This window comes from Chrysemys picta, chromosome 13, assembly GCF_011386835.1.
Source record: "Chrysemys picta bellii isolate R12L10 chromosome 13, ASM1138683v2, whole genome shotgun sequence".
Taxonomy (NCBI): Eukaryota; Metazoa; Chordata; order Testudines; family Emydidae; genus Chrysemys; species Chrysemys picta.
The window spans coordinates 21,958,844-21,972,508 of NC_088803.1; the positions used below are offsets into that span (position 1 = coordinate 21,958,844).

At 49.4% G+C, this 13,665-nt stretch overlaps 1 protein-coding gene across 1 annotated transcript; it reads left to right on the top strand.

Moving 5' to 3' along the window:
- The first annotated feature begins 1,273 nt into the window (after window positions 1–1,273).
- LOC135975089 (olfactory receptor 5B21-like) lies at window positions 1,274–2,282 on the top strand. The gene has a single exon (XM_065565135.1). The coding sequence runs from the start codon at window positions 1,314–1,316 to the stop codon at window positions 2,280–2,282; it is 969 nt and encodes a 322-aa protein (XP_065421207.1). The 5' UTR covers window positions 1,274–1,313.
- Window positions 2,283–13,665: the final 11,383 nt, after the last annotated feature.

Below are 13,665 nucleotides of genomic sequence, written 5' to 3' on the forward strand. Positions count from 1 at the left end.
CCTGGTACCGCTGCAATGAGAGAGCATCGGGCAGGGCTGAGATAGGGGGTCCCTGTGGCAGCTGGGATACAGCACAGACTCTTCCTGCAGTTCCACCCAGTGCCCTCGAGCCGTCTAGCTGGTGGGAATTGTTACTAATTGTTGGGTGTTTACACAGCACCCAGCGCAGTAAGGACCCGATCCCCCGGCGCTGCCAAAACATAACAATCAGTGATCGACAGCCAGTAATTCATAGTTAACAGTAAGAGCTGGAAATTCATTATCAGCAGTTTCAGTGTGTCTGGACCAGTCACTACTGCGCTATGAACGAGAGGCGTCTGAGTGTGCTTCTGCCCATAGGGTGGTTTGATTTGTGCCCTGGTCACGGCCGGGGGCAGAGTCACTTTCCCGTCTGTGCTGTGGGTCAGCGTCACTCCCTCATCGCAGACACTGCCATGGCACCACCTCCCTCCTGCCCTTTCTGGGGGGCAGCTCGTGTGTGTGACCCTGGCCCCCATCACAGCACAGGTAGGGGTTACACAGGGTGAGAAACCCAACATCAGCTCCCAGTGCGGTGGGGTGGGGCATGGGCTGACGCCGTCCTTGGCTGTATAAACAGGGGAGCAGAGAACGGGAGCAGGGAGGGGATTTCACCTCTGCAGACAGCCCTGGTGACACCGACGCTGGAATACCATGTGCAGGGCTGGGGGCACGGTGTAAAACGGACACTGAAAGATTTTGGAGGGTGCAGAAAAAAGCCACACAAATGATGTGAGGGCTGGAGGAAATACCTTCCAGTGAGACACTTAAAGAGCTGGGTCTGTTCAGTGTATGAAGGAGAAGTGACTTGATTACAGCATCTCAGTATCTTCATGGGGAGAAAACCCTGGTTACCAAAGGGCTCTTTCATCACCCAGAGACAGGCCTAGCCAGAGCCAAGGGCTGGAAGCTGAAGCCAGGCATGTTTCAATGGGAAATAAAGTGCAGGTTTTGTTTATTTTTCCCAGTGAGGGTGATTATCCATTGGAAAAAACTGGCAAGAGAAGAGGGGGATTTGCATCTCCTGCTATCTCCAGATCAGGACTGGCTGCCTTTCTGGGAGGACTGCCTCAGCCAAACACAAGTTATTGAGCTCAGCGCAGGGTAAGTGGGGAAATTCTGTGGCTTTTGTTACGTAGGGGCTCAGCCTGGATGAACTTTTGGTCTTCAATCTAAAAATCTGTGAGTGAAAAACATTGGGGTGTGGGGCAGAAGAAGTGGCAATTTAACTGGGTGGCAGCGCCCTGGAGTACAGCCAAATCTTTCGATGCTCATTACACTTTCACTATCACAGGATGCAGCTCATGGAGAGAGGAAAAGGGGAAAATCAAACGGCCGTCATGGAATTCATCCTCTTGGGGTTTGGGGATCTCCCTGAACTGCAGACCCTTCTCTTCCTGGTTTTCCTAGTGATCTACATTGCTACCATGGCTGGGAACATCCTCATCATTGTGCTAGTTGTAACTGATCAGCACCTTCACAGCCCCATGTATTTCTTCCTGGGGAACTTGTCCTGCTTGGAGACCTGCTACAGCTCCACCATCCTGCCCAGGGTGCTGGCCAGTCTCCTGACTGGGGACAAGACCATTTCTGTTCCCAGCTGCATCACACAGTTTCATTTCTTTGGTTCTCTGGTAACAACAGAGTGTTATCTCCTCGCAGCCATGTCTTATGATCGGTATTTAGCCATATGCAAACCGCTGCACTATGGAACCAGTATGAATGGCAGGCTGTGCATTCAGCTAGCAGCTGGGTCTTGGATTAGTGGATTTCTAATTTGTACAATAGTTTCATGTGTTATGTCACAGCTAATTTTCTGTGGCCCCAATGAAATTGACCATTTCTTTTGTGATTTTATCCCACTGATTCAACTCTCCTGCAGCAACACCAGCCAGATCACACCGGTTATTTATATATTTTCCTTCCTAGATGCAGTTTCCCCTTTTCTATTAACCCTGATGTCCTACATTTGTATCATTGCGACCATCCTGCAAATCTCGTCCACCACCGGGAGGCAAAAGGCCTTTTCCACCTGCTCCTCTCACCTCATTGTGGTGGCACTTTTCTATGGGACCATAATGATTGTCTACATGGTACCGAAATCCGGCACCCTGAGAGCCCTGAACAAAGTGTTCTCCCTCTTTTACACAGTCCTGACTCCCCTGGCCAATCCGCTCATCTACAGCCTGAGAAACAGAGAGGTCAAGGAGGCTCTGATAAACACTGTGAGGAGAGCTGTGACTCTTACAAAGAATCCAAACTAGTTGAATGAAATGAGGATCAGTCAGTCTGGGTCCTATTGTGAAAAAAGGAGGGTCTAAGTGATCATGAATACAGAAATGTAGTATACGAGAGCTGTGTGTGCCCACCGACACCCCTTTATCATACATATGTGGCCTGGCTGGTAAGGATCTCAGTTATGTATGGACATGTGACTTGCCCATGTGACTCCAAAACTCCATCTTGGAGCTGAATTCTGGATAGGAACGAGGAGGGGGTCTCCACCCACAAGAGAAAGTCTATTTAAGCCCCTGGAAGACCCCTCCATTTTGTCTTCAGCTGGCTCAAGAGATAGCCTCTCCACCCCCAAAGGATACCTGAAAGAAACTGGAACAAAGGATAGTACCCACAGGGGTGAGTGATTGCTGGACCCAAACTAGAAAGAGGCTAGTCTGTAAAAGAAGCTTACTGGAACATCTCTGAGGGTGAGATTTCATCTGTAATCACTTTCTTACTGTATTAGGCATAGATTTGTGTGTTTTATTTTATTTTGCTTGGTAATTCATTTTGTTCTGTCTGTTATTACTTGGAACCACTTAAATCATACTTTTTTGTATTTAATAAAATCACTTTTTACTTATTAATTAACCCAGAGTATGTATTAATACCGGGGGGGGGCAAACGGCTGTGTATATCTCTCTATCAGTGCTAAAGAGGGCGAATAGTTTATGAGTTTACCATGTATAAGCTTTATACAGAGTAAAACGGATTTATTTGTGGTTTGGACCCCATTGGGAGCTGGGTACGTGAGTGTTGGAGACAGGAACACTTCTTAGGGCTTGGCTACACTGGCACTTTACAGCGCTGCAACTTTCTCACTCGGGGTGTGAAAAAACACCCCCCTGAGTGCAGCAAGTTACAGCGCTGTAAAGCGCCAGTGTAAACAGTGCCCCAGCGCTGGGATCCATGCTCCCAGCGCTGTAAGCTAATTCCCTCATGGAGGTGGAGTACCTGCAGCACTAGGAGGGCTCTCTCCCAGCGCTGGCGCGCGACCACACTCACACTTCAAAGCGCTGCCTGAAGTGTTTAGGGTACGTGGTTCAGAGCTGGGTCTGTGTTTGCAGCAGGCAAGCATGTCTGGCTCAAACAAGGCAAGATTCTGGAGTCCCAAGCTGTCAGGGAAAATGGGTTAGAAGTAGTCTCAGCACATCACTTGGCAGTTCCCAAGGGGTTTTCTGTGATCCAACCCATCACAATATATATATATACACATACACACACGCACGCACACGCACACACAATAAGAGAGAGACAGATTATTGGAATTTTGCAGGGGGCAGGGAGGGGAGAGAAGATTTTGACATTTTATCAAAACAACTGAAATCATAAAAATCAAACCGTTTTGCTTTTTGGCAAGTGACAATTGAAAACCTTCAGATGGAAACTGTCAAAAAAATGCCATGCACTGTTGTTGTGATTGTGTTTATCCCCAGATGTTACAGAGACAAGACAGGTGAAGTAATATCTTTTATTGGACCATCTTCTACTGGTGAAAGACACAAGCTTTCAAACTTATACAGAAGCGCTCTTGTTCAGGTCTGGGAAACACTCAGAGTATCACAGCTAAATACAAGGTGGAACAGATTGTTTAGATTAAGTAGTTAGAACATATTGAAAGGGCCTGATATCAAGTGATCACTTTGTGAATAAAGTGTTCACATCAGGTGATGGGGTGTTTTTGTCTTATCATTTTTTAGTGAGTTCATGCGAGAGCACAGTGATTGTCTGGTTTCACCCACATAAATGTTATTGGGACATTTAGTGCACGGGATGAGGTACAGCACATGTTGTGATAAGCATGTGTAGGATCCCATATATCTTGACAGGTGTTTTGTGGTGGGTGTTGATCATTGTAGCACTGGAGATATGGCTGCTGCTTTTGCAGATGTTGTTCTGGCCGGGTCTGGTGTCGCTTTGAGTTGGTGGGTTCAGGTCTGTGGAGAGCTGGCTCTGCTGATGAGGTTGGAGAAGTGAGGGGATTGTTTGAAAGCCAGAAGTGGGGATTCAGGAAAGATTTCTTTCAGGTTGTGATTCCCCCTCAAGTGTACATTGCAATTTTTTAAATGGCACTTGTCACAAAATGATCACTCTACATCTGACCTCTCAGTCCTCAGCCGCAAAGGAAACCTGCACAACCCCGTCCAAAGATGTGCCTGGGAACATAAATTCATAACTCTGCTAGACACTAAAAGGCATGGACTGAACAGAGACGCTAGCGTTATGGCTTATTACCACAAACTACAGCCAACGAACAACCCCCACCAGCTGACTTCTCCTCCCCTCCCCCATCCCTCCCATGACTGGAAGGGTAGTAACGGGCCCCTTCATCTTGAATGGTCCCTTCAAATACGTGTTAATCACTTATGATAAACCAGGAGTGCAAGTAGGGGAGTACCATCCGGTACACAGTACCTGCAAGAGATTTCTAGCCAGTATAGGGTACTGGAAAGACATGGGGCTAGCCCCCATGATCCCTCTCCCCCTGGAGGTGGGGTGGGGCTGTGCTCAGCTCCTTAAAGGAGCAGACCACAGCAAGGGGGCATTCATTCTTTATATGGCTTTAACAGCACAATACATATGCTAACAAACTTAAACAAAGGCTTTGTTTAAGTTTGTTTGCATATGTATTGTGCGGTTTTACGTTAGTTAGGACTGGAGTCCTCAAGAGGAAAGGGGTGGGGGGTACAGAAGGTGTTTTAAAACAGTGGTTTTTATTCTATTTCTCACCATTGGTCTGAATTATCCATGACACTCATACTGCATCATATCAAGTCCAAACCATTAGACGAATGCCTCTGCTTGCACTGAGCAGAGGATGTTTGGATTCTGATGTTAGCCCAGTTCCACAGCCTGACAGGAATCAGTGGTGTTGTCCTGAGTGTAAACATAGAATTCTTCTTTGCAGCCAAACTAGTCAAACCTGCATTTTGTTAACTGGAACTGGATCAGCAAAACAAAGAAAACAAATGCCTCATTTTCCAGCTTTGTGGATTAGAGAACTATAAATGAAGATTATAATGCCGGACACTGACGGACTTAAACTAGCTACCTCAGAATTGGAATCTGCCAAGAACTTTGCTGAAAATATGTTCCTCATCTTAGCAACGGAACTAAGACTTATCACACATCTGCCCACCTTTATTCAAATGAAGCTCCTTCTGATTTGAGAGCTCAAGCATTGTCAGTTTCATCCAGAACAATTTACAGACTTGGAACCTAATCCTGTAAGCCCTTAATCATTTGATCAATCCCATTGAGGACTAGTTGCATGACTATGGACCACTTTTGTGGTAAGAGTTTCAGGAGTCTGTTCAATTCCTATAAAGGAAGTTGAATCCCCTATTGAAATGCAATGTTTGGGTACAATACCATAATACAGTTTAGGATACAGTTCTACTTAAAATTTGTCTTTTAATAAGTCATACATATGCTGAAATGGCTCCTCACCCAACTCTCATATTCCATATAAACAGACTGAAATACTACGTATCAGGGGAAAGTGAGTAGTTAAGCATGTTGATGTATGTATATACAAACACCCATTTCATCACTGTACTGGAAGATATAGATGAACTCAAATTTCTATGGAATTTGAAGAAAGTTTAACAGCCCTAGTTGTTTTCTGTGTTAATCCGTGTGTACCTGAAAAAATTACATGCCTTCTAAGAGAAAAGAATCAGTCCACACTTACTGGGGAAAAAAAGATACTTCCAACTGGTGTTCAGAAGAGTGCTACAAAACACATACATAACCTCATGAGCAGAGGGCAGACAGGATACTCTCCCATATTATGACCAGCAAAAAATAAATAAAATCTCAGAGGCAGAGGTTCACAGATTTGCAAACCTAAAAACCTGTGTTATGCTTTAAACCACCTCAGCACATAACTTTTTAATGTTCATAAACCTGGTAACTGCAAAGGAACACTGAAGCCCATTAACCTGAATATGTGCCAGTATCCCCTCACTGACTAAAGGTGCAGTCACACCTGCACAGCTAAAAATTAACCTTGCCCTTTTAGGCTAAACAAAGTCATGTCACTGGCTCCATCTCTGTTGTTACAGAACAGAACAAGACTCCAGTGGGGCACGGTGTTGGCACATAGGGTCTCAGGTACATGGTGTGCGATTTTTCAGAATCTCTTTTGGGAATAGTCATGTAGGTGAAATAGCTGATATTGGTACTGGCAAGAAATGATTTATACTTGCACCACTGGGATAAACTCAGTGAAAAAGTCCATTCTGATCAGGTTACTCCCATCTCCTGTCCTGCAGAGCACACCAGTCAGGGATCACTCCCTCAGCACAGGCGCCCTGTGGCAGATCTCCTTTGGGGGAGATCAGTAAAACTGCCAGGCCCCCTTGATTGTCTACCCCAGCCTGGTGGGGCTGTGAGGCCCCAGCGAGGGGAAAGGCGGGTTGGAGAGCCAGCCTGCCCCCCGCTCACCCCACAGCAGCAGTGGGGGCTCCTCTGAGTGAGTGGGGACTGAGCCGTCTGACCATCCCAAGGGGACAAGGAAGGGGAGGGCTAAGGAAGGGAAAGGTCCCCAGCCCCACATACAGGGAAGCTGGGATGCTGGTGCCAGGGTAAAGGGGTGAGGGGCCGTGGGGAGGGGTTCCTGGGTGAGCCCCAGGGGCAGGAGTGACTGAAGAAGAGAACATAAGAATGGCTATACTGGGTGTAACCATGCCTTAGTGGGTCAGAACTGAGAATGCCAAATTCAGGACGAACTGCTGAGAAATAGGGCAAACAACCTAAAACTGGTGGTTATTCTTTTATAAGATATACAAAACTAGCCACAGAATTAAACTCCTCTTTCATCACACTGGCTAACAAGAAAACATAAAGGCAGTTTCCTCAGGCATTCCAGTTCTTATATCACCACCAAAAACACTGGATTCAGAGATGAGTGGTTATTTACAACCAGTCTCATCAAATAATAGGTTCTTCTGATCAGGGCCGGCTCTAGGTTTATTGTCGCCCCAAGCAAAAAAAATTTTGGCCGCCCCCCCCCACCCCACCCCTGAGCTCTTACCCCCACCCCACCCAGACCCCCTGCCACCCCAGCCCTGGGCTCCCCCCCACCAGTGCTGACTCCACCCGTGCCCCTCTCGCCTCCAGCCGGTCTGGCGCTGGCAGGGTCGGGTAAGCAACGGGCCTCCTGGGCCGTGCCTCAGCCCAGGGTCCCTCCAGCCAGGGCTCCCGCCTCCAGGAATGCCCAGGACCCTGGAGGGCAGAGCTGGGGGACGGCCCAGCAGGGGGCTGAGGAGCCAGGGCAGGGTAGCCCCAGACAGAGTGGAGCCCCGGAGAGCAGGACGCAGGCCCCGCACGGCAGCGCCCCGCCCTCTATGGCCCCGCTGCTGCTTCTGGCCACCCTGCCGCAGTCCCTGGGCGGCTCGGGCCGCTTTGCCCAGCCCTGGCTGTGGCGCTAGGGGGGCAGCCGCCCTGCGGCATCTGCAGGCAGTTCCGTGTGCCCCGAGGGGCAGGCCCCAGCCCGAGTGTCCCCAGCTCGAAGCCTGCCCGGCCCAGCCACAAGGTGCGGGCGCTGCTCCCCCATGGCGCGAACCACAGTGGCTGCAGGGCGACACGCTGCTGCTGCCAGGGCCGGCTCTAGGCTTTTGCTGCCCGAAGCAAAAAAAGACAGCCAGAATGCTGCCCTTGAAAATGTGCTGCCCCAAGGACGTGCTTGGTTTGCTGGTGCCTAGACCTGGCCCTGCTTCTGATCCCAAAGGATCAGCCACACACCCAGGTCAATATACAACTTAGATCTTACCCAGAAATCACGCTGATGTTAATCCCTTAGTATCTAAAATCTAAAGGTTTATTCATAAAAAGAAAGAAAGGTGAGAGTTAAAATTGGTTAAAGGAATCAATTACATACAGTAATGGCAAAGTTCTTGGTTCAGGCTTGTAGCAGTGATGGAATAAACTGCTGGCTTAAGTCAAGTCTCTGGAGTACATCCACAGCTTGGATGGGTCATTCAGTCCATTGTTTAGAGCTTCAGTTTGTAGCAAAGTTCCTCCAGAGGTAAGAAGCAGGATTGGAGACAAAATGGAGAAGATGCAGCTGCCTTTTATAGTCCCTTGCCATGCAGCCTGTGCTTCTTTGTTTCAAACACAAGCGCTTGGAAGCTTTAGAGTTCTCTCCATAGGCATGTCCCTGCATGCCTTGCTGAGTCATAAGTTGTATCTGCCTTCTCTCAATGGGTCAATTGTATAGCTGATGGTCCTTAACCCATCCCCTGTCACCCATTCCTAGCCTCTGGCAAATAGAGGCTAGGGACACCATCCCTGCCCATCCTTCACAACATCTTCTGGCAAGGAGTTCCACATGGTTGACAGTGCATTGTGTGAAGAAATACTTCCTTTTGTTTGTTTTAAACCTGCTGCCTGTTAATTTCATTTGGTGACCCCTAGTTCTTGTGTTAGGAGAGCGAGAGGGAGTTTAGGGAGCCTGAGTGCCTCTCTCAGATACTGTGAGCCCCAGTGATCTCCTAGCTGCTGACAAGCTAAGTGGTGCTACACTCTAAGTTCCTGTGTGAATCACAGAAACATAGGATGGGAAGGAACTTGAGAGGTTCTCACTACCCATGGCAAGATGTCCCCAGTGCCCTGCTACTGACACAACCTAAACCATAGTTCTCAACCTGGAGGTCCACAGACTGTATCTAAGGGGTCTGTGAAAGGTTGTCATTACCCTAGAACAGTGGTTTTCAACCAGTGGTCCACAGCCTATGTCTAAGATTTCCAAAGGTGGAAATCCACACCTTCGTTCAAAAATGTGTAGAGTTCCGCAAATGAAAAAAGGTTGAAAACCACCACCCTAACTGATTCTGTATTGGAATGGGTACTGACCGCAGTGAGCTGAGCTGGGAGAGCAGTCTGCAGCTTTAGCGATGGGCAGGGAAAACGTAGGGTTCATTGGTATCCTGCGTGCAATGGTGAAGGGGTTGTCGTGACACAGGGGCCCACTGGTGCCAGCTGGCAAAGAGTTCCCTGTTTACAATTAATTCCTATCTCATACCTGACAAACTCACTACACCTAATACCCCACATTCTAGGTGTTTATCCATCAAGGACAGCGTCCAAGGTCACTACTGAAAGCTCATAACTTATCGATACTCATAATCATTACGAGATGCATATCTGGGTAATACTTAGGGAAGAATATAACTATACTACAAATTTTGCCTTTATGGTCTTGGAGTAAGAGTTGGGAATCCTATGCCTCGGTGATGGCCCATGTAAGCGGGAAAGAATTGTCACCTCTCTCTGGCTTGCCTATTACATAGTGTATTGTTCTATTGTCTACCTTTGCGCCAACCTGGAATAGCCAACAGAAAGACAAAGAAACATCACAACCCCGTGGAAGTGAAAAGGATTATATGACAGCAAGAGGACAGCCCCATCTGGGAATAGAGACAAAAGACTGATTCCATATATCACAGGAGAAAGACACTCAATACCCATTCACTGAGGAGGTACCTTGCTGAGCAGGGCTGCTTCATGAAAGATGGTGCTAGCTCCTTGGGGCCAGCAAGTGCTGAAACAGCCTGAACTTTGGGGTGAGAATCAACTTTATTAGCCAGGGAAGGTGACCATTAATGAACATAGGCCCTAGCTCACATTTTATGGTTTGTGTTGTATTTGTTTCCATCACTCACGCTTGTTTCTGTGTGAATCTCTTTTCTGATATTTCTTAAATAAATTCCCTTTTCTTTTACTGTAACTGAACGCAGGTGCTGTGTGATACAGGAGCAGTGGGTTAAGGTGAAACTGGTGAACATGGGTCTTTGGGAACATTGCTATCGGGGTGGAGGGCAGAACTTTGAAGTGACTCCAGCTGGGATGCAGCAATTGGCCTGCAGGGCTGGTGGAGCCCAAAAGAGAGCAGCTGACGGGCTGGTTGTGTCAGGGAGCTGTCACCCAGCCGGCACAGACAGGACTCCCACATGCCAGAGATGGAAGGTAACAAGGCAGCTGCCAGCCCTGGGTGCCCCAAGCAGCATCACTATTGTAAGAGTGTTACATTTTACAGGTACGGGCTCAGCAGGGAGGGCCAGGCAGCTGCAGGTAGCGCCTGTCCATCGCCGTGACAGGGCAGAGAGGCAGTGTGTGTATTATGGGCATGGGGGGGGGGGAGGGAAGCACGCACTAATGGCAGAGTTAAGGTGAGACAGGCCTTTACCTTGCCAGAAGTTTGAGTTTTGCTGAACTCGATGGTATAGAAGAGCACAAGCTCTACCCTAGGACACACGGTGGCGCTGTGATTCCTCAGTATTTCTCCTCCCATCCCATATGTTGGTTATAGGTCAGTGGTTTTCAGCCTTTACTCCTTTGTGAACCCCTTAAAATTTTCAAATGGAGGTACAGACCCCTTTGGAAATCTTTGACTTAGTCTGCAGCCCCCGCAGGGATCCACACACCACAGGTTGAAAACCACGGTTACAGTGCAATGTAGATAATGGCCATGCTGTTCAATGTTTGCTGTGTGCAGTTGCTAACAGGACTGGGGAGAGAAACCTCGTCCATGGTCTAGATCCCCAAACCTCAGGAGCTTTATTACATGGTGGTTACAGTAACTTTAAGTGTGTTATAGACAACCGGAATGTCTCTCTCCTTCTCCACCCCCTCCCCCTTAACATGTAATACCCCCCATCAACATTTCCAGTGCCCCTCCCCTTCCCATTAACACATCAGGAGTTGCTCCTTGGGGTCTCCTGTAATGATACCTGCACACATCACAGGCTACCGCTTCCTGGAGAGATACACACTACCTTGGTCATGTGGCTCGAGCCAGGACTCTGCCCCTGCTTCAGCCAGGCTCTCTCAGCCATGACCCAGGGCCGCCCTGTCCGCCCTTCCTCAGAACGGGGCCCCTCCTTCACACTCCAGCCCCTTCCTTCAACCCACCCAGGGATGACATCCATTATTTTCTGGATTTCATATGTTTATGTTTGTTACTTACACTCCCCCCACCCCAGCTGACCAGAAGGGGCAGGGAGAGGGCTCAGACACCCCAAGAGGAGTAGGGTCCCCCAGCTCCCAGCACACACAGTGGGTGGGGGAGGGGCTCACAGGGAAGGAGACAATTCAGGGCTCATAAGCCCCACCCCACCAGAACTGAGCTCACCTAGGGAGAGACTGGGGAGGTGGGTCAGACCCCCATGGAGGGGCAGGGGCCCCAAAATACTGCAGAGTGGTGTGGGGCCCATAAATTGGAGTAAACAGGACATGGCTGTGAGTGCACGTTAGCAAGCCCTGACCGTAGTGCTGTCACGGACCGTCTTTCACTGCCACGTGGCTGGCTGTGGCCATCCTCCTCCACTCAGCTGTTTGGAAATCTCAGCTCATTGCCATTCACTGCCAGTGCACTGCCACACAGCTAGGCCTGGCGATTAGCTCTCACTCCATTGGGTGTCCTCTTCCGTCAGCTAACTTGGGATGCTCCCTCTTTGTGACAGCCCTCCAGCCAGGTCACTATATGGCCCCTGCCTCCACCAGGGTAATGATGTCCCAGCAGACAAGCCATCCATCTACCTTCTCAGGCAACCTTCTGTCTCAGCACCAGCTTCTGGGCCACTCTGCCAGCAGCTGGTGGGGAAACTCAACTCCCCCCACTCCTCCAGCTCCCAGCCCAGGAACCCTTAGACCCCATGGCTGTCCCCCAGCTCTCTATCTCCTTGCCTACCTCTGCCTTTACCCCTGCAGATTCACCCACTCTCTGTGGTGACTTCACCCCTCTTGTGAGACCCCTTAAGTCCAGGGAAGAACCACTGGATCTCCTTCCCCCTGGATCTCCTCCTTGTCCCAGGCCAACTCCTTGTCTCTCAAGGGAGCAGCTGCCGACATCCTGTCTCCCGGCAGCCCATGGCTGCTCAGGCTTCCTGGTTTTGTAACACTGTGTCCGCTCCTCCCACAGCTGGGCTCCATCTGCCAGTAGGACCCCGTCAAGCCCTGGGTTCCCTCCAGGGTAGCATCTAAAGGTAATTGGCCCCTCCCAGACCACATTAACCCCCTCAGGGCTTGTGCAGGGAGGATACCCCATCACACACACATACCCAGTGCAATTTTCACTGGTGGGGGCAAAAAAACCAAACTGACTTCCAGCAAGAGTGTGGTAAGTGTCTGGGGGGACTGGGATGATGGGGCTGCCTACAATAGCATGTAGCTGATCTGCACCTGCTAATCAGCAAATATCTCCCAACAGCTGGTGAGAGGGCACTACTGGGGAGGGCTCTGAGTTACTACCGAGATTCTTTCTCGGGGTCTGGCTAGTGGGTCTCACCCGCATACTCAGGGTCTACCTGATCACCATATTTGGGGTCGGGAAGGAATTTTTCCCCAGGTCAGATTTGCAGAGACCCTGGGGCATTTTCCCCTTTCTCTGCAGCATGGGGCATGGGTCACTTGCAGGTTTGAACTAGATAAATGGTGGATTCTCTGTAAACTGAAGTCTTTAAATCGTGAGCTGAGGATGTCAGTAACTCAGCTGGAAGTTCAGGGTCTGTTACAGGAGTGGGCAGGTGAGGGTCTGTGACCTGCGATGTGCAGGAGGTCAGACTAGACAATCACGCTGGTCCCTTTTGGTCTTAAAGTCTATGAGTCTAAGTGACCTCATTGTTCTCTGATTGAGGGGGGAAACTGAGGCAGCCCACAGCAGAGCCACACTTGGCTGCAATGGGGTGCTCCAGGAGATGATGGTGCCCTTCTACACACCCTGGATCAATTGCATTTGAAACCCGTTAATTTCAATAATGCTCTGTTTAAGACAAAAATAATCATTAATAAAGAACCCAAAAAAAGCCTTGCTTCAGTTTGTGCTTGTTAAAACCATCCCTGTTAAGAGCAGGTTAGACACGCCTGGCAGGGATAGTCTAGATCAGGGATCGGCAACCTTTGGCACGCAGTTCGCCAGGGTACACACCCTGGCTGGCCTGGCCAGTTTGTTTACCTGCTGCATCTGCTCCAGGCTAATGGGGGCGGTGGTGGGCGGCGGCCAGCATATCTCTCGTCCCGCGCCACTTCCCACAGCCCCCATTGGCCTGGAGCGGCGAACCGTGGCCAATGGGAGCCGCGATCGGCCAAACCTGAGGACACAGCAGGTAAACAAACCGGTCGGGCCAGCCAGGATGCTTACCCTGGCGAACTGCATGCCAAAATTACCTATCCTTGGTCTAGATAATACTTAGTCCTTCCTGATTGCAGGAGACTGGACTAGAGCTCTCTCGATGTCCCTTCCAGTGTGACACTTTTATGCTTCTATTAGCCAAGCACCTTCTAAAAAGAACTCTCTGCAATTAGCCTTGCAGCACCTGTTGCCGTACAGAGCCCTACAGGAGGAGCCACATGGGTCATTAGAGCTTC

Coding starts and splice junctions, on each gene's coding strand:
- LOC135975089 (XM_065565135.1), top strand. CDS start 1,314: ATGCAGCTCATGGAGAGAGGAAAAGGGGAAAATCAAACGGCCGTCATG.